General features: G+C 48.5%; 1 protein-coding gene across 5 annotated transcripts in view; it reads right to left on the bottom strand.

The window, feature by feature from the left end:
- The window catches only part of KCNH1 (potassium voltage-gated channel subfamily H member 1), a 353,228-nt gene that overhangs the window by 59,472 nt on the left and 270,075 nt on the right, over positions 1-23,681 (bottom strand). For 4 of the 5 annotated variants that reach the window (XM_034666902.1, XM_019797426.2, XM_034666905.1 and 1 more), the window contains exon 10: positions 22,858-23,054. In XM_034666902.1, coding sequence (XP_034522793.1) covers positions 22,858-23,054 — 197 coding nt within the window. Of the gene's footprint in view, positions 1-1,855; positions 2,370-22,857; positions 23,055-23,681 lie in introns of those variants that run through there. The other variant, XM_034666903.1, reaches the window with a different exon arrangement.

Below are 23,681 nucleotides of genomic sequence, written 5' to 3'. Positions count from 1 at the left end.
TCCCAATTCCTATACTCTCTTGTTCTTGGTTCCCCAGCCCCTCAGCCACAGTGTTACATGCTGTGTGAGAGGACTAGCCAGTCTAGTCTAGTTGTCTTGCTACTAAGTACTCCTCTCACTCTAAGATTCCACTCTCCTACCATACTCTTTACACCTCCAAAATGTGGGTTAATTTCTCATTTTACTGAAAAGAAAATGGAAGCCCAAGAGCTTGAAGTGGGAAATTGTGAGAAAAGAGTCCAGAATTTAGAGCTTGATTGCCAAAGAAAGAACACAGAATTCAGAGTGATTGGCCAATTGTGTGCTCAAAAATGGTCATTTTCTGTCCTGGCAGAACAGAATGGGCTAGAACAGTAGGGTCAGTCATCTTCCTACACAGTGTCTAGGACTGAACCCTTCATCCCAAATCATAGTCACCAAAATAAGACAGCAACCCCCCACCCCCCAAGCAACAGCAAGAGGCCTCCACTAGGCAGCATGGTTTGCTTTCTTGCCTCTGAAAGGCCATGGATGGCCACAGAAAATCCTCACAGATTATGCCAACCTGGCAGACCAAACCCACCATAAGATCTGTCTGGGGAGCTGGTACTACCCCATTTCTCTGACATCACCAGGCTTGTTTTCACTGAAAGGAGACCAAGCAGGGATAAGAGAGAAAGAAATGTGGAGAAAAGCCTCTTAACCACCTGGCATGACTGCCACTGGCACCCTATCTCAACTCTAACTGAAAAATGTTTGTAGTATTGTTTGGACATTGGCCACAGGGCTTTAGCCAAAATGAGTTTTCAGTCCAAGGTATCTGGAAGTTTAGAAGTCCCCTTAACTGCCTGACAGACAGTCGATCAGCACCCTGGACAGCGTGTCCCCCCTGTAAGCAGGAGGAGGAAGGACCTCTGAGGGCACACTGAGCCCAGCTCCGGGACACCAGGTCCTACACTCTGCAGGTGGAAAAGCCCAGCTGTCCCATCTTAGTCTCTGTCCTAAAGATCATCCCAGGATACCAGGAGGAAAAGCAAACACAAGAACATAAAACAACAAACAAAAAAATCTGCAGCGGCTCCCTAGTGTAAATATGGGACTGTGGGAGGAAGAACTAAGTAAAGATAGTAAAGCTTCCTGGAAAAATTGAGACCTACCCAGGGATGGGAAGGAAGGGAGGGACTTGATGTGATAGAGAGAAGGGAGCACAAGGCAGGAGGGCATGGATAGATAAAGATGAACAAGACAATAAAGTCTGACCCACTTGTTTCCGTCAATACATTCAGCGTTCCCCACCACACCAGGAAATACCATCTCTGAAAAAGAATGCCCCATCCTGTCTTCTTCTAATTATATTCAAATATATTCTTCAAATAGAATTGCAAATAAACTTCTGATAAAGCTCTTTTCATTCCCTCCTATCTTTTTAAAAAATGAACTTTTACCTTCTAAAGAATGGTGACTATATTTAGAACTGGTGACACGTTAGCCATGCTAGGAGGCTTCTCACATCGCCTGCTGCTCTTCCTCCTCTGCTTACCCAATTCCATTGTTCCCGGGTGTATTTTCCCTTCTTTTATTCTAGATCCTCAGTCCTACACTCTGGCAGAAGCTGTTCTCTTCTGGAAAGGTTTCAGAATTTTACTTACACACTGCCACTGCCTCATTTCCCTTACTCTGTGTTATTTACCTGTTGGGGTTTAATTGGGTGGATAGGACACAGTCCTCTCCTTAGGGTTGGTACCTAATTTTCCCTTCCTCCCCACTTTGAGACAAAGTTTCTGATTAAATTTTATGATGAAAAATATTTTTCTTTATTAAAGAGCATTCTAAAGAACGAAAATCGAGCTAGTGAGAACCAAAAAACACTCAGCACACTCAGGCTCAGACACAGGAAGGGTGAGCTCGGTCCAAAACCAAAATTGAAGGCAATCCCTTCAGTCATTGCCCGTCAGGGTGACCAAGATGCCTGCTTACCTCTCACATACAATTGTCTCTAAAAAGACAGATAACTTTTGCTTGAAGGGACACATGCTCATTTAAATTGGCCCATTGCAGGCTTTGGTAAACTGGTCCCTGGGATCCTTCAAATGGCTGGGGCATGTGGTGCTGAGTGTGACCGTGAGGGCTTTCTAAATCATGACATGACCTGATCATGATAATGAAGACATTAAAAAAAATAATAGAATATCACCAAATTTCCTCTTCCTTCTGGCTTCCATAGAGTTTACCACCGATGGGATGAATGAATTCATATTTACTAGACTGAAACGTGCTAGTAAATAGGACATGCTCCGTATACACGGTGCAGGAGAATCCCAAGGCAAGAAGAGTGCAGGAGGATCCAGGCCAACTTGATTCTTCCTTGGCAGTCTTGTTCCTTGGTCCTTCTGCTTGTACAGGAGGGAGAGGCAAAAGAGGAAGGCATAAGGATGTTGGGAACACTAGAGCTGTAAAAGAGAGACCAGGCAGAAATGAAGAAGTAAAGGCATCTTCCTTCCTGGGGCTCCCAGCCCCGGGATCTTGACACCAAGCCGCACCCGAGCAATGGTTCTACCCAAGCCCGGCTGCAAGCAAGCAGGCATCAGGAGGATGGAGGCACGGGTGGTGAATAGAAAACACTCACAGACAACCCTACACAGACTGTGCATTCCAAAGTGCAAAGATGGCCAATGTTCTCTGTGCCCAGGGCCAGCCTTAGGTAGCACTCGGAAAGAGTCAACAGCCCGCCAACCTGCAAGGACATCCCTGCAGGGACAGCCTGCATTAACTAACTGGACACCAGTCTGGGAATATTTGGAAGAGCTACATAGAAGGAAACGTTCTGGGGGTGGGCCGAAGAACACAGCGAGATTAAAAGGAGTGGACAGGATTCCTGGCAGGCAAGATCCTGCTTAATTTGCCTGAAGTAAATTGATTAGAGATAGTGCCCCCCTGTCTTCTGGAAGGGAGACAACTGGGTGAGCCGCCAGGCAGGGCTGAGTGAGGCAGTCACCTGCTGGAGCCAAGGGCAGGAGGGGAGGCACTGTACCAATGGAGGCCTTCTCAAAAGCACCATGTGAGGTCAGAGAGAGGCCAAGAAAACAACAACAACAAAAACAATGAAGAAAATGACAATGGATCAAATCTAGTCACATCAAAGTCAGAAGGAATTATTCTATTTCTGAGAATTTGGCTGGAGTCACTCTTAGCAAAAGGGGACCATTGGCTCAAGGTGACCATTGGCCAAAGAGCATTGTCATAAAAAGAATTCCCTTCATTAGACCAGAAGTCTTGATGAACTACTGCCCACGGCTTTTCTCTCTAGGTCTCCAGGGGAACCGTGCTGGGGCATAGCAGATGGGGAGTGAGTGAGACCCTTGGTTTGAGAATTCCAGAGCCTTCGATTTCCTATGGGCTGGAGGTGGGCTTGTGGGACAGGGCTGGGTTTGAGTGAGAGCATTGTGGGTCAGGGCCCTGAGTATGTCCCCAATGTCCCCACCCTCCCAGCTCTCAGCTCCAGAGGAGGGCTCATGGAGAAGTTGTCTAGAAACCTGAGAGCAGGTTTAATCAGCTGGGAGAGCCTAATGCAGAGTGAGTGGAAGAATTATGTACCTGTGAGATTCAAATGATGAAAACAGGTGGAGTCGTCTCAGTTCACGGTGTGGATGTGTGTGTGTCTGTGTGTCTGTGTTTTCAGGGGTGGAAAATACTACAAAACAACTTCAAAGCATTGTCAGTGTCATTATTTACCAGTCCAGAAAATGTAGTCCTAGGCAGCAGGGAGGAAATTTAAAAAGAGGACAGAGATTAAGGCACTGAGAAGAAATTATGAGTCAAGGAAGGGGACCGTTTGTAAATGATACATGTGATAGAGAGACTACTTTGCAAAAGATGGGGGAGAAATGTGAGCTTCTAAGCCAAAGCAAAGGCATGGAGAGCAGAAGAAAGAAAGGAGAGCCTGGGGTTGGGGGTCTGTGCGACAAGAAAGCCTCCGTCATTTCCCGTGGGTGCCAGGAAGGCGCTGTGTAATTGCTTTCCCTGAGTTGTTCAGAGATTGCTAATTGAACAATGAAAGCCAATCAGAGGGCCCTGGAGAGAGGCTCTTGGGTGGATGGCAGGAGCAAGGCAAGATCAGCTTTCCCAGGAGGGCCAGCATGCCCAGGGAATGTTTGGGGCCAGATCTTTAGTGAGGGCTCCTCCATTCAGGCAGAAAGGAACACTCCCAGTCATTGCCTCTCCCTGGGTGGCCCTGGGTCAGACAGACTGGGTCTCCCCACTGGCCTGAGCCAGCCCGGCAGCCTAGGGGTGCTGGTTACAACTGCATAGTGGAGATAAGGAGCCCTGAAGGGTTCTCAGAAAGCCAGGCTGCCTGCACGGGAGGGAGGAATCTGGAAGTCCAACACAAGCAGCCTTACACGGGTTGGCGTTTTGGTATGGGGACAAAACTGGGGCTAATGCAGCCTCTGGCCTGCCCTCAAGAGAGATCATTCCTGTTCAAGTATTTCAGAAGCCACCAGTCTAATAGTGACCAACCCAAACCTTAGAAAAGCAGGACTAGCTTCAGAGTTGGAAGTAACGCTACTCATTCACCCCCAAAATATTGAGAGCCTACTAAGTGCCAGGGTTGTAAGCAGAGCTGTCCCACAGTGACCCTGGGATCTCACTCTGCGTTGTCTAGGCAGTGAGCTAGCTGGGACTGGGAGCTTTCCCTTCTCCCCGTGGGAAGGATTACATCCTAACTCCATTTCCCAGGGGCCAAGGTTTCCACTCTGTTGGGGTGATGGGGTCTCCAGCTTCTCCGGGGCCCAGGGCTCCCTGGGTTCAGGCAGCTACGTTCGAAGACAGCCAGCTCCCCAGACCCAGTGTGCCTGTGCCAAGTCCTTTCTGTGGCCCTTCACTACCAGCTTGCTCTCTCACTTACACTATTAAGGGGGAGATGGGAAGATGGGCAACGGGAGAGGGTCCCTCTCCTCGAATGTAGACCCAGAATGGGCCCCAGCACCTCTGTGAGATGATGAGAAGCTCCAAGGAACCCATGGCCCTCTTCTCTTCCTGACCGCCAGCCTGTGTAAGGCTGCACCTGTGCCACACTGTGGCACTTGTCCCAAACCCTGATGCAACGGGTCTCAAAATTTAGGGGGCATTAGGATGACCGGCAGGGCTTGACAAAGTACAGGATTCTGGGTCTAGCTCTAGAGATTCTAAGTCAATAGGGCGAGAGTGGGGATAAAAATTTGCCATTCTAACCAAGGACCACACCTTGAGAACCACTGCCTAGTGCCTGAGAGGTAAAGAGCAGGGGACCCACTCTCAAAGATAGAGGTAGCATTAATTACTAGGGAGACAGTAGGGGACAAACTACTCTGAGAAGCAAATATCAAAGACTTTATATTTTAAATGATCAATGGTTTAAGTGTTATGAAGGGGGAAAGGGTGCTGTGAGTAAAAACAGATGGGAGAACAAACTTGGACTGGGAGCACGAGGGTCCGGGAAGGTCTCTGTGTGAGGAAATGCTTCATGGGCGCATTGCATTGACTTGATTTTCTAGGGCAGCCAGGATTCGAATATTTGGCTCCATTTTTTCAACCTGGAAATTCTGATATTTGATATATCTAAAAGTATATTTCCAGATGTCCCTTTTCCCCTGAAAGTAGCTGAAAAGGCCTTTTCTAGACTTTAGATGCCAGCTGAGAACCGATGGTGACCAGGCATGAAATCCCATCCATCTGGTGTAACACAGTGTAAGGCAGGGGTCATGCAACAACACGCTTGGCTCTGCTCTGGGACAGAGCTGATACTCCTCTGCCCAGTGGCCACAGCTGCAGGGGAGCGCAGGCCAGGTCCCAGGGTGGTGCTTTGCGTATAAGACACAGGAACCCACGCGCCCTGCTCCTGAATACCAACAGACTCTATGTGGATGGGGGAGGGCGGGTGTTTAGGTTCTCTTACCCCGTGATCAGCATTCTTGGGCCTCTGTCACTGGGGAAGAGCAGTGGATTCCTGGGGACACGCCTGGAGAGATAGAGATTCCCTGTCCCTGTCAGCCTGTGTCACCCAGAGCCGTTGACAGCCCTGCACTCAAGCACGCGCCTCAAAACGCCGTTAGCCAGCAACACCAGCGTCACCCTGGGGCTTGTTAGAAATGCTCAATTTTGACTCCTCTCCAGAGCTCCTGACCTACATTCTGCATTTTAACAAGATTGAAGATGATTTGTGTGCACACTGAAGATTAAGAGACACTAGTCTACAGAACTTAACCCAGGGACAACGAGATAGCTCCCTTGGCTGCCTGCCTCTGTCAGTGGAATGTTCTCAGGGCCCCTGTCTGGGGAGACCCAAAGCTGTTCATCAGCTCACCGCAGGTGCACACAGGCGAGTGGGCTAGTGGAAAGGACGTGGAATGTGGAGCTGGACAATAGGAGTTTACGTTCTAGTTTTCCTGCATACCCTACATTTCACTTCTCTGACCCTCACGTTCCTCACGAAGTTATTGCCAGGATCAGATGAGATAAAATACGTGAAAATGCCACGTCTAAAGGAAAGTGGGGTGTGGAGGTTAGAAGCACATGCACACACACAAGGATGTGCACGCATTAGAGAGTTCGAAGCGGAAGGCCCCCCCAGTCTGTTTCTTCAATAGACTTAGTTCCCCCGAAAACATCCAAGGGCAGCAACATGTGGATCCCGACAGTTCATCCTGGGCACAGAGGGGACAGATCAGGCATGACTCTGGGTCTGCCAGAAACTGAGCCTGGGACAAGGCTCAGGAATTGAACCTCTCCTCACAAATCTTGAGTTCTGTAAGCCAAGTCATGGCAAAGGAATCAGTCGTCTAATTGTACTTTAAGATCTCTTAAGCTGTAGGTGATGGCTTTCGTGTCCTAGTCACAGCTGGGCCAGGATGGGATTACCCTGGGGAATGAAAGGATAAACATGGGAATTACAAGTCAAGCACGGCCTGGTGAAGGGAATGCACCAACAGGAGATGAGATTCCAGAGGCCTCTTTCCATGGCTGTCTTGCTTAAGACGTTTGTATCCAAGGCTCTCCAGAGTGCACCGTGGGGCAGATACCCTTGGAATCCAAGTTTGGTAAGGCTGGTAAAAATACTAGGGTTCACCTAACTTTCTCATTTTACAATTAATGAAACTGAAGTTAAGAACTTGACCTTACAGCAAACTTGGGGTGAAACTTGGGTCCCAACAACTAGTCCAGGATACCAGGTACTTCCCCCAAGAGGTCATGACCCATGTAGTCACTTAGGAGTCCCCAGAGGAAGAAGGATGGAGTGGTGATGAGCTGGTGGGGAAAAGTTTCCTGGGGAGGGCTTCAGGGAGGAGGTGTCTTTGAGTTGTGGCTCTACAGCAGGGAGGGTTTGGTCTGGGATCCCATCCTCCCAGGCCCTCTTTGATGTGATAAAGCCAGGGAATTAGGAGGACGAGGGTGGAGGGATAGGTTACCTGGGAGGGTCAGCTACATGGATCAAGTTAGGATTGGGGCTGGTGTGGAGAAGGAGACCAGACCAGGATGCCCATGAGCTGGTGGAAAGTACAGAAGTCACACTTATGAGACTGTCTTTGGGGGAAGCCTCGGGAGGGCTGTGCCCGGCCAGGGCCAGACACCCAGAAGCAGGTAAGGAAAGTAGTTAGGCGGTTGCAGGACAAATGACCAGAGAAAGGTGGAGCCAGACATACGATTCAATTCATAGAATTTTCATCAAGAGCCAGGAGAAGCCAAGTGCAGAGCAGGGTAAGCAGTTTGCCCAGGACTGATGAGTTTCTCAGGATATAGAGCATTAGATGCTGAAACCAGGACGGTCTCCAGTAAATTGGGATAGCCTGTCACCCTGGCGTGGAGGGTGTGGGCCCCTGGGGCAGGACCCTGGCTTGAGGGTGCCTACTGGAAAGAGAGGAGAAAGATAGGCTAGCTGAGAACATGGGGCTGGAATCCCCACTTCTGGACTTGAAGTGCAAAGGCAGGTGAGTGGCAACTGAGTTGTGATTCTAGTAGCTTAAATTATCATCTACTATGTGCCAGGCACTGCACGAAGGAATGCAAGGAATAAACATGAATAAGGACCCCAAATCCACAGGAAACATTAGATATGTGCCCAACATATAGGAAACCATGAGCTGTACCTCCTCTAAAGGACCAAACAAAATATCGTGGGAAGACAAACTAGAGAAGAGAGAGATTCTAGCTGGGAGTAGACTGGGGGCGGCTTTGGTGGGAAGTAGACTCTAAGTAGGGGTTTTGATGGCTGGGTTGGGATCTGTGGGAGGAGGTGAAGTAGGGTGAGGAATGCTCCAAGCCAGACGCCATACATGGAAGTAGGTACATGGAATGTTCTGGAACTGTCAGTATGGTTGGGCATCAGACAGCAGCATGAAGGGGCAATGCACTCTGCAGCTGGAAGTACATGCTGACATGAGATCCCTGGGTCTGGACTTTATTCTGAGGCTGTAAGGAACCATGAGAGATTTTTAGAATGAGAGTATGAGAGATCAGAGCTGGAAGGTCAAGCAGAGATTGTTCTCGACCATCTGCAGTGGGTATTACTTACCAACATCTCACAAGCTCTGCCAGCAGGATGCTCTCTATAATGTCTAACACAAAGCTCTTTGCTGAGATCCTGGTGCTTTCCGTGTTTTGTCAATCTCTCTTTCAAACAGAGTTCCACTGGGTTCTGAGTATACTACTCATGAGAAAATCAAAGGAAAATATTTTACTTTAAGATTGAAAGGAACTAGGATTGACCAAATACTTGGACCTTATTCCAAGAACCATCCAGAAGAAGGAGCAGTGCTTATACAAGAATATTCCTTATGAGAAAAAAAAATTCCTATGCTGGGAGGGGACTCAAGGAGGAAGAGGAGGGAAAGGAGAAGAGGGGAGCAGAGGAGGAGGAGGAAGAGAAAGAAGAGAGGGAAGAGAGGGAGGAAAAGGTGGTATTATGAGTTAAAATGCACCCTTCCGAAAACATAGGTGCAAGGCCTAAATCCCCGTACCTGTACATGTGACCTTAATAGGAAATAGGGTGTTTGCAGATGTCATTAAGGTAGGGACCTGGAGATGAAATCATCCTGGAATTAGAGTAGGCCCTGAATGCTACCACCAGTGTCTTTGTGAGAGAAACAAAAGGTAGATTTGAAACACAGAGGCAAGGGATGGAGGCCATCTGCACATAGAGGCAGAGACTGGAGTTATGTTTCCACAAGCCGGCAAGTGCCAGGAGCCACCAGAAGCTGGGAGAAACGAGGAAGGATTCTGCCCTAGGGCCTTGTGAGGGAGCGAGGCCCTGCTGACATCTTGACCTCAGACCTCCAGCCTCCAGAAATGTGAGAGAGTAAATTGCCGTTGTTTAAAGCCACACAGTGCATGGTAATCTGTGACCACAGGGAAGTGAGACACTTGGGGATGTCTCTGGTGAGAGTGTGTTGAGAGGTGGAAGGGCGATACCACGGTGCCAGTCCCAAGAAGCTTCCAACTGGATGGTTTTTTTTTCCTTGGCGAGCTCAAGACTGATGAGGAAAATCTGCGACTTCCATGCCCTACCAGACACGTGCAGACAATGGGAAAGACGTGCAAAGAAAGTGGAAGCTAAGTCAACAGAGATTGAAACTTGGAGTCTCGACACCACTAAAAGCTTATGAGACCCAGGGGCCAGCTCCTCTGAGGGGCTGCTCGTGGCCTCATGGAGGGAGGAAGTAGCGTCTGCCCTGGACATTTGTTCCCAAGCTCCGGGCTGGGACCTTGGATGCACCGCTTCCCACTGTTCGCATGGACGAGCATCTTTTGTCTCCCGAACCAGAGCCTCAGGATCATAAATACCCTACAGTAAACTCACTAGGGGGTTGTAGCCATGAATAATCTGTAAATGCCACCCGAAGTCCCTGGCCTACAAGGCCGTGCACTCAGAGTACCTAACAGGTGTGGTTCCTCTTCTCCTTTCCCCACCTTATGCTCAGCCCACTGTCATTACTAAGGATCTGGGTCTCCGGCCCAGATCGGGGCATTTACCTTCTAGAAAGTACACAGGTGGACAAATAATGGCCGACTACACGTGGCACTTTACAGGGTTAGCAAGCTTACAGATGTCAGGCCGATCTTCACCTCTAACCCGAAGGAAAAAAAACTAGTTCCCTAGCCAAGCGGAGCTGACCCCATAACCCTCGCTGGGAGAGGAACAGGACGCTGGCGGGGACTGGATCCAGCAGCTGGCTGGTGTAGTATCCAGCCTCCTTTAGGACTAATCACTGATAGGAGGGAATGCTGTGCTCATGTGTGTGCACACAACACACACACATGCACGCACACACACACACACACACACACACACTGTGGGCAGACAGACCAGTCCACTGAGAAGCCTGCAAACTCCCAGCCATGGCTGTGCAAGAGGTGTGCACGCACAAAGGCAAACAGAGCTTGGCTCTGCAAAAGGAGATGGAAGCCAGCTCCTGTGCGGTGACAAAGGGACAACCACTCACGCTCTGGCCTCCTGTGTGAGCCCCGAGCCCTCGAGCCATCGGAGCAGTAACTGGCAGCGGGAGAGGGGGAAGGAGGAAGCTCAGAGCACAGGAGGTGCCGCCCTGCGCCAGGCACAGGCTGCAGCTCTCCCATCAGGGCTGTCGAGACTGCTGGGAATGGAGACAACGCTCGAAATGGTTGGTTATAGATTCGGAGGAGTTTGTCACTTGTGACCACAGGTAATTAGGAGCTGCCTCCAGCGCCAGTGAGCAAGGCTTGAGCCCTTGAGCCCAAAGCATTCCTGCTCAGGTTCTAACCTGAGAGAAATGTCACAGTGGAATTAGCAGAGCTTAAGCAGAAAGCCCAGGATGAAAATGTTGGCAGTCCCCCAGCTGCCTCAACATGCAGCCTAATAGTGAAACAAAGCCACGCGGCTGCTACGTTCAACTGGCCCCGGGGCGGAAGGTTTGGGAAAACTGGATTTGGCAGACAAGCTCATCCCTGGGCTGCTGTTCCAGCTCAGCTCACAGTCTGGGGTTAGCAAAGGCATGTGCCTCCCCAGGCCAAGTTCAGCTGCGCAGAGCAGGTGCCAAGTTCCTCTCTTCGATAAATACTATCTGCAAAACGTACTCATCCTCCCGAAACCCTCCAGTCACAGGTATCCTTCACCTTGACTTCTCCACCCCCTTTCTTTCCCTTAGCCCGAGTCTTGCCCCAGCTCCTCGCTGTCCTAGGGCAAAAGAAAGCAGCTTTGCCCAGATTTCCCGGGTCCTCCTGAGGGCCAAGTGTAAACCAAATCGGCAAGATATCAGAGAAAGGCAGCACCTTTCGCGCCGCCTGTACCTTATATAATCATTACATCATCTCTTTTATGAAATCAAGTTAAATCAAATTCCGACGGCAGAATTCCTCCACGTGCTTGAGCGAGGGGCTTTAGGGAAGGAAAGGTTTCCCACACGGCGTGCCGCTAACTTCCATCCTCCGTAGCACACTTTGCTTTGCCAGGCTTCCCAGTGTTGTGTTCATTGAAATATCATTGGCATACCGCATTCTATTCATTTTAGGTATATGATACAAGGATTCTGTATTTGTATATATTGCAAAGTGATGACCACAACAAGCCCAGTTAATACCCATCACCAAGGATTTTATTTTATGCCATTTCTTATTCTTACAGGTATTCCCTGTTCTTCTTCCACACACACACCACCCCCACCCTGCCCACCAGCTGCCACCTGTTATAGGATTTGTCCCTAGCCTGGGGAAGTCCTCGCCTTGCTTCTAGTCACTGGGACCCAGCTTCACTTCTCTCTTCATCCAGATGGTTACAGAGGCCAACAGGGTTCGGATGCGCTCTCACGCCTCACCTACAGAAGTGCCAAATATATGATGTGCTCCAGCCTGAGGAGGGCAGGACTTTAGGTGCTATCCCCTGAACAAGGATCCCCTTTTAGAAATCCCTACCCTGTGAACCAGAAGCTGTTTTCATGTCTGGTTTAAGCATTTGCAAGAAGTGCTCTGGGAAATGCAGCAGAATGAATGCAGGAGCTGTCTGCAAATTGATCTCCCAGGGATAAGGCACCATCTTCCGCAGGCTGCCTGTAGCAAGGGGCTTTTTAAAAATTAAATCTCTCATGGAAAATATGCTGGCTCTTGCTACTTCAGGCCACCCGGGGATAGTCAGGTGGATTTTAAAGCCTGGAAAGCGAGAGGTTTGAGGGGCAGCCGGGGTCCTATAGCATCAGCGGGTGTAGTGGGAAGAGGGTGGAAGAGGCATCAAGCTCCCTCAGGCCCCTGAAAGCATCATGTCATCCATGTTGGTCCACGTCTCCTTGGGGTCTCTAGGCACCTCCAGAAAAGTCAAACCCTGAAGATGAAGCTGCCCCTACCCTGTAAGTCTGGGACAGTTCCCTTCTGGAGTCTTCAAAACTAGGTGGGGAAAGAGCTAGTACAAAACCCGGGGGATGGACAAACTGGCCAGTGGCTTCCCTCCGGAGGCCCTCTCTTCCCAGATTCTAATCATTCCTAATGATTCAGATCCATTGTTCTCCCGTCATCCATGCAAAGACACCTTCCTGATTATCAGCCATTTAACCACCCATCTCTGCCCTGTCCACCAGGAGGCATACGGGTACCCGCAGGGGACTGTATTTCTCTCCCAGTCAGCTAATCCCCCCTCCCCCCAGCAATATCATCTCAAAATCACCTCCTCACAGACTTTGCTGACTACTCCTGGACTAGAAGGGGCCTTAGACTCATGGCTACCATACCCATACTCAGATTTTAAGGCCTCTCCCCAGCTCTGACCAACACAGGGGCCACGACCTGATTTTCAGGGGCATGTCCAGCTGCACACCTCCAGTCAAGTGGCCCCCAACTGAGAGCTAAAGGTCACCCCTGTGGCCTTTCAGGATGGACTGAAACAAACCGCAGCTCTCTCACACACCATCCCGAGGCTATGCTTCCTCCTAACACAGCTGACCCAGAGAGAAACTTGTCAGGAGGGTCACTCTGCCTCTTCCCGCTCCATCATTGGACTATGTGAGTCCACAGCATCCCCTTCTCCTTTCTTTGAACAAATAGCAAACATTCAAAGGCCATCAGCCATGTAGCTGATGGTGCCTCCATGAGGCCCCGATGCCTTTAGCCAGCAGCCAGGGGCCTGCTTTCTAGTAGAATGACACAGGACATGGGCAGGGCCTTCCTTGGCCTCCAAAGTCATCCTTTGGCTGACAGGTTCCTCCCAGGGAACTGAAGGCTGGAGAACCAGGGCTGCTAACCCCGCCTCAGGGAAGTGGGGTCCCCACTTAGAAGGGGGGCACAAAAGCAAGAGTATGGTCTTGGCGATTGCCAGACTTGAGCTCCAATTCCAGCTTCACTTAGCTTATTGGATCTGGGGCAAATTATTTCAGCTAATTGAGCCTTAGTTTCCTCAGCATCTTAATGAAACAATGATGCATATAAAGGCTTTAGAGGATACTGGTCCTGGGAGATACTCAATAAATTGGGGTGATTATTATTCTCTTATGCTGGCATCACTAGTAACTACAAAGTCTGAATGACCTCCATACTCAGGGCCTGGGAGAGAGAAAAGGGGAGAGGGATGAGGTGGGCTATAGGGGCAAAGTTTCAGAGACAGACAGAAGGAGAGGTTCTTCACCTTATAATCAAGCCTTTAAAAACCTACAGCAATAACAAGAAGGAGGCTGACGTACTTGTATGCTCGTTTTTGGCTGGATGGATGGATGGCTGGCCCACTTGCTCATTCATTCAATTATTGAAGACATACTTTGTACCAAGCTCTAAGAGAGCTGATCAGGAAAGAGAGGTGAATCAGGTGGACAAGGCCCACCCCTTATGAAGCCTCTAGACTGCAAAAAAAGACCTACAGTGAACAGTTCATTGGAAGTATGATGAGAGCTACAAAGAGAAAGTGACTGGTACTTATTGGATCAAAAGATAGGGGGCCTCGGGGCGCCTGGGTGGCGCAGTCATTAAGCATCTGCCTTCGGCTCAGGGTGTGATCCTGGATCCCTGGGATCGAGCCCCGTATTGGGCTCCTCTGCTGGGAGCCTGCTTCTTCCTTTCCCACTCCCCCTGCTTGTGTTCCCTCTCTCACTGGCTGTCTCTCTGTCAAATAAATAAATAAAATCTTTAAAAAAAAAACAGATAGGGGCCTCACCTACACTAGAGAGATTAAAGAGACGCTATATGGACAGGGCCCCATTGTGGATTCAGAGCTTCACCCCAGAAGCCTAAGTTAAATACAGACAGGACAAGACCATGAAGTGACACTAGTAACAAGTACATTGCAACCAACAGAGTTTGCAATGAGAAGCACCAAAATCAGGCAGGCCCGTGACACACATTACACCAGAAACCATCCGTATGGACATCTGGGCTTGGATAGATTTTGTGTGTGAGCTCCCGCGGCAGGTGTTCAAAGCCCCGCTGAAGGGGCTGAACTAACATTTGCTTCCATCAATCTAACATCTTAGAACGTAGTTATTATTATGAAAGGTCGCCTGGGTTGCAATCCTAACTCTCCACTTATTAAAAGCGCAGGCTAGAATAAAAACCTCCACGACTCACTGGCAAAACTCATAAGAACTTGTTCAGAGCCAAAGAGCACATTTTTAAGAGTGGAAGGAGCACTTAAACAAGGAAGCACAGACACAGGGCAGATGGGTAGGAACATGAAATGTGACTGGGCCAACAAGGGACTGGTGGAACCAGACAGAACACATCCGTGAGCAGCCTTTCAGGAACATGTGGGTTTGCCCGAATGGGACAAACTGCTCGCTGGTAACCTAAGGCCACTGCCCCTGAGACATGAATGCGGGGCAGTGAGGGGAGAACTGAGCTCAGGAGGATGCTGAGAAAGCAGAGACTCTGCCAGCAGTGTCCGCGCGGGGTATCACTGAGGTCAGAGTGAGCAGGATTCCCGCTGCTAGAGTTATCTTTGGCTTCTTGATGCTTCACAGACATGACCTGTCCGTTCTACAGGTCACTGACCATGGAAGCCAGAAGAGACATTGAAGAACATCTGGTCCCTGTTTCCTCGAGATGTTCTGTAAAACACCAGCTCTGATAGATGTCAACAGGTATACTAGAGTAGGTAATAGAAACTTGCTGGTGTGATTCAAAAAAATGTTCAGGGGGCAAATAAATGTGTAAAATGCTGGACTCAACATCTGAGACCTCGGGAAGCTGCTTGCTCACCTGGGGACTGAACCTGTGATCTGGGACTCATTAGCACTACCCTGCTTATTATGAGTCACTCATACGCTTCTAGGAAAATATCAGGCAGGTACATGACTCTCCAGAGGATGGCATTGGCCCCATGGTTCGCCAAACTCGGACAGATCTTTTCTAACGTGTGGTAAACACACTATGTAATAGTCCATCAAGGCTGGCAAGGGGTAAGAGAAATTACAGCTGCCCCTCCCCAGCACCTCCTCCACGTTGGACTGTACCATTCCCTTTATCCATTCTGCCTTAGGAGGAAAGCAGGATCTGTGACGAACCCAACGGAGCCATTCTTTCCCAAACCTGTTCGTTTGGTGCTACCTGAGAGGCCCAGGCACAGGTCTTGGAATCATCTGTCTGGGAGATTTCTACTGGGAGACTTACAACACCTGATGGGCTCTCCTCATTTCCAGAAAAGCTGAGCTCATCAATAACAATAATGAGAACACCACATACATGGAGAATTTGTTTCGACAAAGTACCCTTCTGAGGTACTACTACTATTCCTATTTCATAAATGAATGAATTGGGGCCCAGGGAGTTTAGATAACTGGCCCATGGTCACTAAGGAGAACCAAGGTTTGAACCCAAGAACTCTGACTCCAGAGTCCACATTTGTAACCACCACTCTCTGTTGCCTCCATGTGCTTATTCTATGAGCCACACTATTAGGGCTCCTCCTCGCCTTCTTCGCTCTGCTACCGCCAATTCCTCTGGATAGTGCAAGGAAAGTAACTCACCTGTGCACCTGCTTATGTGTAAGACACTGTGCCCAGCCCACGATCACCCTTCCCATAGCTGCCTTTGGAGTAAACAGCATGAATCCACAGGAGAACAGCTGTACTTATTCAATCTCCCCTGCACCCTCACCCCCAGCAAGCACGTGGCTGAGCCCAGATGCAGAGATCCAGCTTCAAAGCCCACACTCACTCCAGAACTTTACTGCTTCCTTAGGAATGTCCACATATACTCTAGCCACCTGCAGTTCAAGCTGATTCATAACAAAGCATGGAGTGCTTTCATTGTCTCCCACCCCCCAGGGATCATGATGGGGTTCTGCTATATGTTTTGGGGGTATTAGGGAGGATCCTTAAGGATCCATGGACGTCTACACAGGTCCCTAACATCAGCCCCTGATCCTCTTGGGGGAAAAGGGCCTTGGCTTTGATTTTTATGCTGTTGTCCTGCAAGAATTATGGCCTTATCACTCACATCATCTGTCCCCTTCCCCCACCCCTAATTCCAACACCCTGATTTTATTATCTTTATAATTTGACAGTGTAATAGGTGATTTTAATTCCACATAAGCACTCACTATGGAAGGATGAAAAAAAATATATGCGCTATGTAGAGATCATTTTTAAACCTTAGGCTGTGATGATTCAGTGGGGAAGGGGATACATTGCCAAGCACCTGGCCTTGGGATCTTTCTTTCCATCTTTTCACCTTCCAAAAGAATTTGTGCAGAAAGAAAACTGAGAGGTTTTCCAGAACAGAGCTCTTTTTCCAAGCCTCCAATGGTTTCAACTTCTCCTCTCCAGAAGAAAATGCCCTTTGGTTACGGAGGAGGGGGGTGGCTAGAAATGCATGTACAGTATTCAAGACGGTTCACTATGGCAACCTCAGCTGTAGAAAATAGGCATTAGTAGGCCCCTGCTTTGAAACCACCAGTAACTATAGTCTCAGCTCCCTCCCAAACTCACTAGGTTAGGGCCTTATCAAGCTAAGAAAAATCCATCCTGGAACAAATTACCATAAGCACAAGCCACGCAAAACATACTCAAAACCACAACAACACTGGCTTTAAAAATAAAGCCCCACACACAGAGAAGGAGAACCACCCCACCAATTACCCACATGCCAATTATCGCATGCACTGACTGCTGTTAATTACCTAATTACTTGTCTACAATACATCATTTAATTGTGATACATTTTCTCTACTGTCCTACTGATGAACAGGAGGACCCAATCTCCCAGCTAGCACCTGCTGGGAGGCTAATCCTCACCCCAGGGTGAAGGGACAGTAGAGCCCTTAGGAAAGGGTTTGGTTATAGACAAAGGGGAGAAAGCATGAACTCAGAACTTCTAAGGCTGAAGGTGGATGGAGAGAATGGGCTGTGGAGAGAAGGGTGAACAGGTATTGAGCGGTTCCTACAGGTGCCATGTCACTTTCTGTGTTTTCATGCATCTGATCTCCTCAATAAGCCTAATTAGAAGGGACTTTTGTAAGGAGGGCACGTATTGCATGGTGCACTGTGTGTCATACACAACTAATGAATCATCAAACTTTACATCAGAAACCAGGGATGTACTGTATGGTGACTAACATAATATAATAAAAAAACATTAAAATAAAAAAAAATAAATTAAAAAAAGAATATTATCAGAAAAAAAAAAAGTGCTTGGAGTGATTTTGTCTACCACTCAGTGACTAAGAGTCAAAAATAAAGTTGACCTATANTAAAAAAAGAATATTATCAGAAAAAAAAAAGTGCTTGGAGTGATTTTGTCTACCACTCAGTGACTAAGAGTCAAAAATAAAGTTGACCTATAGAAAATGAAAAAAAAAAGGGACTTTTATTAGACCTTTTTACAGATGAGCTTAGACTAGTTCAGAAACTTTCCCAAGGGCACACAGCTAGTCAGTAGCCAAAACCAGGATTCAAACCCAGGCCCCTCTCCCCAAACCTGGTGCTATGTGTAGTAAGTTAGTAATGTCATGGCCAGGTGAGCCTACTGCCTAAGCAAAGGGAAGTGCACTGGGCCTCTCCTGCACACCTGGCCACGGTAGGGTCATCACTCTGAGGGACAGACATGAGCCTTCTCATGTCCCCCAAACTGGGATGTTACTATGATTCACTGTACAAATTAGTTCCTTCTCTCCTCCCTCCCCCCCTTTCCTTCCTCTCTTCCTCCCTTCCATTCTTCCTTCCTTTTTACTGCACAGTTTCTGAGTGTGCTGGGAGATAGTGAAGATACTTTGGAGATAATCTGTGCCAGCTCTGAAAAGTCACTGAACCAGGAGAAGGCAGAAGCCAAAGAACACCAACATGGGAGACGCTGAGAGTCAGGCTTTCCTGGACAACGCAACGCTGGTTAGCATCGGGGGCACGTGCTGGGTTTGGAACCTGCCACTTCTTGGCTGGGTGACCTTGGAGAAATGATTCTCTTCTCCACAGGGTCCTAGTTGATCACTTTGAGAGATGGGACTGATACTATAATGCCATGAGGCCGTCTCAGGATTGAATACGCTGACCCAACACACACGCAACTTGGTGCTGGAGGCTGCCGCTTGCGCAGTAACAGGAGTTGATGACAGTGTTGCTAGTAGTATCGTGCGAAGCTGTGAGTGCACAGAAAAGAGCACCGAGGGCCTGGAGGAAGATGCCCAGAGAGCCCTGCACCCTAGAATGCCGAGGGTCTGGGATGAGGAAAGCCCCACGTTCCCTTACTTTTCATGGACAACTATGTGCCCCGTCCCTTAGAAGAAACGAGCGTGCTGTGCTTTCCTTTTGGCAGAACCCTGACTCCCTGGTGACTGACCTAAGATATCAGAACGGCCTGGTCTTCCCCTCCATGAATGAAACTAGTGGAAATAGTGAGTGCTGACCTCTCTACCGGTAGGAGCCAGAGACACTGGGGCCAGCACCGTATCAGCATTCCACAGAAGCTGGTTCCTCTGCTGCGAGACGTACGGAGACATCTGCCCCACAGAACATTCTGCAGAGCGAGTACCCTCTATAAGCAAAGGCAGAACAGCCTTCTTTTTATTTTCCAAAAGGCACACGATAGTAGAGAGTAGAGTGGCGTAGGGTATCAAGTGGATAAAACAAAATGATAACAAGCCACAACGGAATCGAGCGCGTACCACGTGTGAGACCCTGTGTGTGACAGCGTTGCCAGCACAATCTCATTTCATCTTCACAATCACGCTTCAAGGCAGAACTTCTCATCACCCTCATTTTACAGATGAGGCAGCATTTGCAACTTGCAGAAGGACTGAGTGGGAGAAGCAGGACACAGACCCAGGTCTCATCTGGCTCGGTGCCCACAGGCAAGGAAAATGCTGCATTGGCTTCCGGGTCCTGCCTAGGACTTCAGGTGTCTCTGGAGGAAACTGAGGAGGTGACAGGTCCCTTCTTGTGTTGGGCCCCAAGAGCAGTGCTGAGAGCAGGGTGGAGCTCACACACACGGTTTTGGGGGTGAAGGTAGGAATGCAGAGGCCAGGGGAGGCCATGAAGCTGGGAGAACCAACAAAAGGCCTGTGCAATGAGTCATTTCCAGCTCCAATTCCTTCATTACTGACCCAACTCTGTGACCTTTCTCTGAAAGGTCCTATTTGGGAAATGAAGGTGATAAAAAGTGGAGGAGAGACCGGATGGCCACAGTCACACCTTCCAGCTCCAAGTTTTTGCTGTGCACTAGAGGACGTCTACAGAACGACACAACTCCCTAAGCAGGTGTCAAAGGCACTATGTTCTCAGGAATCTTTGCAAATAACACTCGATTTTGCCAAGATAGAAACAGCCACAAGAATACACTTTACTTTGCCAGAAAAAAAAATAGCTACGAGAATAATTCATGCATGTAATGTTCTTGTCTTCTATGCCCTATGAATTAATTCTCAGAAGGACACAATGAGAGATTACGATGGCAACACCAAAATGACAAGCCTCTTTTTTCCAAGAAAAAGAATGGCTACCTCTTCCTATAAAGGATCTCACTAAAATTGTCTTGGATCCATACCAGACTCCTAGGCACATGCAATTGGAAGGACATTTGAAGGTCAACTGATTTGACTTTCCGTTGGGTGCCTCAGTCGGAGGGGTACCTAGGGAGTGTATAAATACCTTAAGGACCACTCGGTGCTGCCTTCTCGGACACCTCTGATCTTTCCCAAGTTCTTTCTCATACCTTCCACAGCTTACATGCTTCCTCTATCCCAGCGGCTACACAGACCGTGCCCAATTCTCCTCCACACCAGCCCTTCAAAAATGCTGCCCCTGAGGCTTCCTTTCTGCGAGTTGTCAATCACTCTGTACTTACAAAAGCAGCCTGACCACTGAGGCACTGTTGTTTTTGTTGTTGTCCTTGTTTTTTTAAAGACAGATTTATTTGATCCACAATTATTCCAAAATGATAACTACTCCAAATAACCCAAACTGCGCTTTTTTTCAACCTATATTATCAGCAACACTGAAAGCTGATTATAATCAACTTGCTTTCATAAAAAGAAGGAAAAAAAATTTTAAAAAATAGACTTTAGAAGAATCCACGTGGCTAAAAGGACGACCAGAAAGCACTCCATGCTCCCAAATAAACAAGGAAGAACCGTGAATGCACGCTTCTCCGCCACTGCCCATTCCCCACTAGAATTTGAATGACCAGCTTTCAAATCACAGACCCATAAAAATGATCCAGCCGCAACCTCACATTTCACAATGTGTAAACTGAGGCCCAGAGATCCCATCTCTTTCTCCTTGGCATCCCCAAATGTTTATTATACTCCGTACTGGGTTAGGCACTGGGGATATCAAGGTATGGAGGCCTTGCCCTCCCAGGTCTCTGAGCAGGAACTCACACACAACGATACAATTAAGGGATGTTAAAATAGGTGGAAGCAGGGGCTCCTGGGTGGCTCGGTTGGTTGAGCCTCTGACTCTTGATTTCAGCTCAGGTCATGATCTCAGGGTCGTGAGACCGAGCCCTGCACGCACCAAGTGTGGAGCCTACTTAAGATTCTCTCCCTCTGCTCCTCCCCCCACTTGTGCGCTCTCTCTCTCTCTCTCTCTCTCTCTCTCTCTCTCTCTCTCTCTCTCGAAATAAAATAAAATAGGTGGGAGCATGTTGTTGGGGCAACCCGATGATAGGCATTTGGAACCTTGTACAAGGCACCATGAAAAACAAAAGGCTATTTCCTTCCTCTGCGGCTTGGCTCGAACTGCCCCTCCCAATGAAACACCCGCCCCCTCTTTTTGTTTGGCAGACTCAATCCTGTAAGACCCAGTTCAAGTACTTCCCCCTGCCCACTGCCACAATGCATTCTTCCCAATGCCCCCTTTAGCTGCCCTCCTCCTTCACGCTCCCACACTGTCTCGTACAAATCACACTCATTGCACTTAGCATCACGTACTGCATCTCTCCTTCCTGGGTTGATCTTCTCAGTTAGACTTTAGGCTGCAGGAGATAGGGACCTGCATGTGATTCAGCTTTGTATGTCGAGTCTCACTCAGCTGGTGCGTACTGGGTTTGATGAATGAACAAATAAACACTTCGGCCCTCTTAAGGGTTAACAGGCATTTGTCACACACAGCAGGAGAAAAAAGAATGCCAGGCTGAGGAAGCCCAGCGAGAGAGAGAGAGAGAGAGAGAGAGAGAGAGAGAGAGAGAGAGAGAGAGCGCGCACAGAGGCCCAGGGCTCTGAAAGTGTGTGGCTTGCAGAGCTGTGCAGAGCTCTCATGCTGGGAGTGGTAGGGGTGGGGGGGGGCATGGGAAGAGTGGCTGAGGTTGGGGCTTGGGGATTATGTCAGGGCCAGATGTGAAAAGCCACATAAGCCATCCTGAAGTGTACAGACATTATCCTAAACTGGGGCGGGGGGGGGGCAAAAAGTCTTTACAAAGGAAGTGACATGATCCAATTAGTTTTTAAGGTTACATAATTGGCCAAAGGAGGAAGTATCTCCCTGTGGACTGACACAAGGCAGGAGCCTACTGTGTGGGGCAGGACACGGGGAAGGTCTGGATCAGGGCGCTGTGTCCCAAGAGCTCGGAGTGAGCCCCAAGGATGGAAGTAAAGTCACCATGGGGGAGGGGGAGAAACATCAACCATGATGCCAGCATTTCTCACTTGGAACCCCAGGGTGATACACTGTCCACAGAGACGAGGACCATGAGAAGAACAGTGTTGGAGGAAATATTATGAGGTCATTTTTGGAAAGATTCCTATGACAATCCTTCCAGATGGTTTCTATAGGTCAGAGTTACCTTGTAAAAGAGACAGACGACGTGCAAGAAATCAGTCATGAGAAACCTAAAGAGTGCCAGACGAATGACTACTTTAACCCTCACGGAGACAGAGCAATCCTGATGATTTGAGTATGAAGGAAACAATTTCAGACAAGAAATCTTCTCTGGTTCTTAAAACTACTCATCATTTCTCAACCCATTAAATTGGCTGGTGTCTATAAGATATTCTCTAGGCAATCACATTCCATACCTTTCTGATTTTCTGGACCCAACTGACTCATCTTAGCTTTTAAAAACTATGACAAGCTGACTAATGGCCTCACACCATTTAGTAAGTCCTAGTCACTGGGAAGAATTCAGTTTACTTTAATTAAGTAGCCCCCCTCAGCCATTTCACTGACTAATGACCTCATTTTTTTACTCATCTTTTCAAAATGCTAGAAGGTCTAGCTATTGCTGGGAAAACACACGGACACATCACAAATAAATTCCTTCTGCAGCAAAATGAATCCATCTTTTAATCGAGCAACATTCCTCTTGCCCTTATTTCATAGTAAAAGCTCTGAAGAGCAAGCCACGCTCAGAACCTCTATAGAAACAACTGCTCCCCTTACAGAAACCGCGAGAAGACTTTTCCTGGCCCGTGTGGTTATCCTAAGTGCACAGAGACGGCGCTGGGTGGAAAAGAAGCCGAAACTGCCAGCTTACCCTCTTCCTCAAGTTGTAGGTGAGAATGAGGTTCCTGGAGAAGGAGTGGGAAAAGGCCGTGTAGAATTCCAGCACTTTCTGAAGCGCATCCCGTTTGATCACGTGCAGGTCGCAGTAGGTCAGGGCCCTCACGTTGGCACAGGACTGGGCCAGAGTGGCTTCCTTCCAGAACACATCTCCAAACACGTCTCCTTTCCCTAGGGAGAGAAAGTGCTGGTGAAGAAAGTGTCAACCAGACGTCGTCTGGCCATCCCGGTTGACTTCCCACTGTCTCCCAGAATGGCTGTCCTTTTGACATTCTGCAACACGGACTCAGGAAAGGCAAAACCAAAAAACAAAAACAGGCTTTATTTTGAACCTTAACAGCGTGCAATTTAAGAAACTTTAAAAATACCATATAATATAATCCATGTCAAAGTTTAGCCAATGAGGTTGGGGTCATGGGTGCTACCTCCTGAACACCCTATCCAAAGTGGGAACCCCGTTATTCTTTATCACTCCCCCATATTCTCAAAACACCAATCATAATCTATAATCACATGATTTGTCTGTGTCTTGCTTATTTTGTAACTCCCAACGTGAGAGTTCCCTCCACGTCACACTGTGTCCAGTGCCGAGCTGGAGTTCTGCCAGTAAGTGCAGGCAAAAGAGAAGGGAGGACGGAGGGCGAACTGTGGATCTCCATCTGTGGGACTGACTGAGAGGTGAGCAGTATGGAGACGGTGTGGACTCTCCACCAGGAGCTGAAGATCAGGAGAGGTCTCCTCTGTTTAGGACGATCCATGTGGAAAAAGGCACGTAGGGGTGGAGTTCATTCTCTCCCA

Source organism: Ailuropoda melanoleuca, chromosome 8 (genome assembly GCF_002007445.2).
Source record: "Ailuropoda melanoleuca isolate Jingjing chromosome 8, ASM200744v2, whole genome shotgun sequence".
NCBI classification, from domain to species: Eukaryota; Metazoa; Chordata; class Mammalia; order Carnivora; family Ursidae; genus Ailuropoda; species Ailuropoda melanoleuca.
The sequence above is the reverse complement of the archived record's forward strand: the minus strand, read 5'-3'. Positions and strand labels throughout refer to the sequence as shown.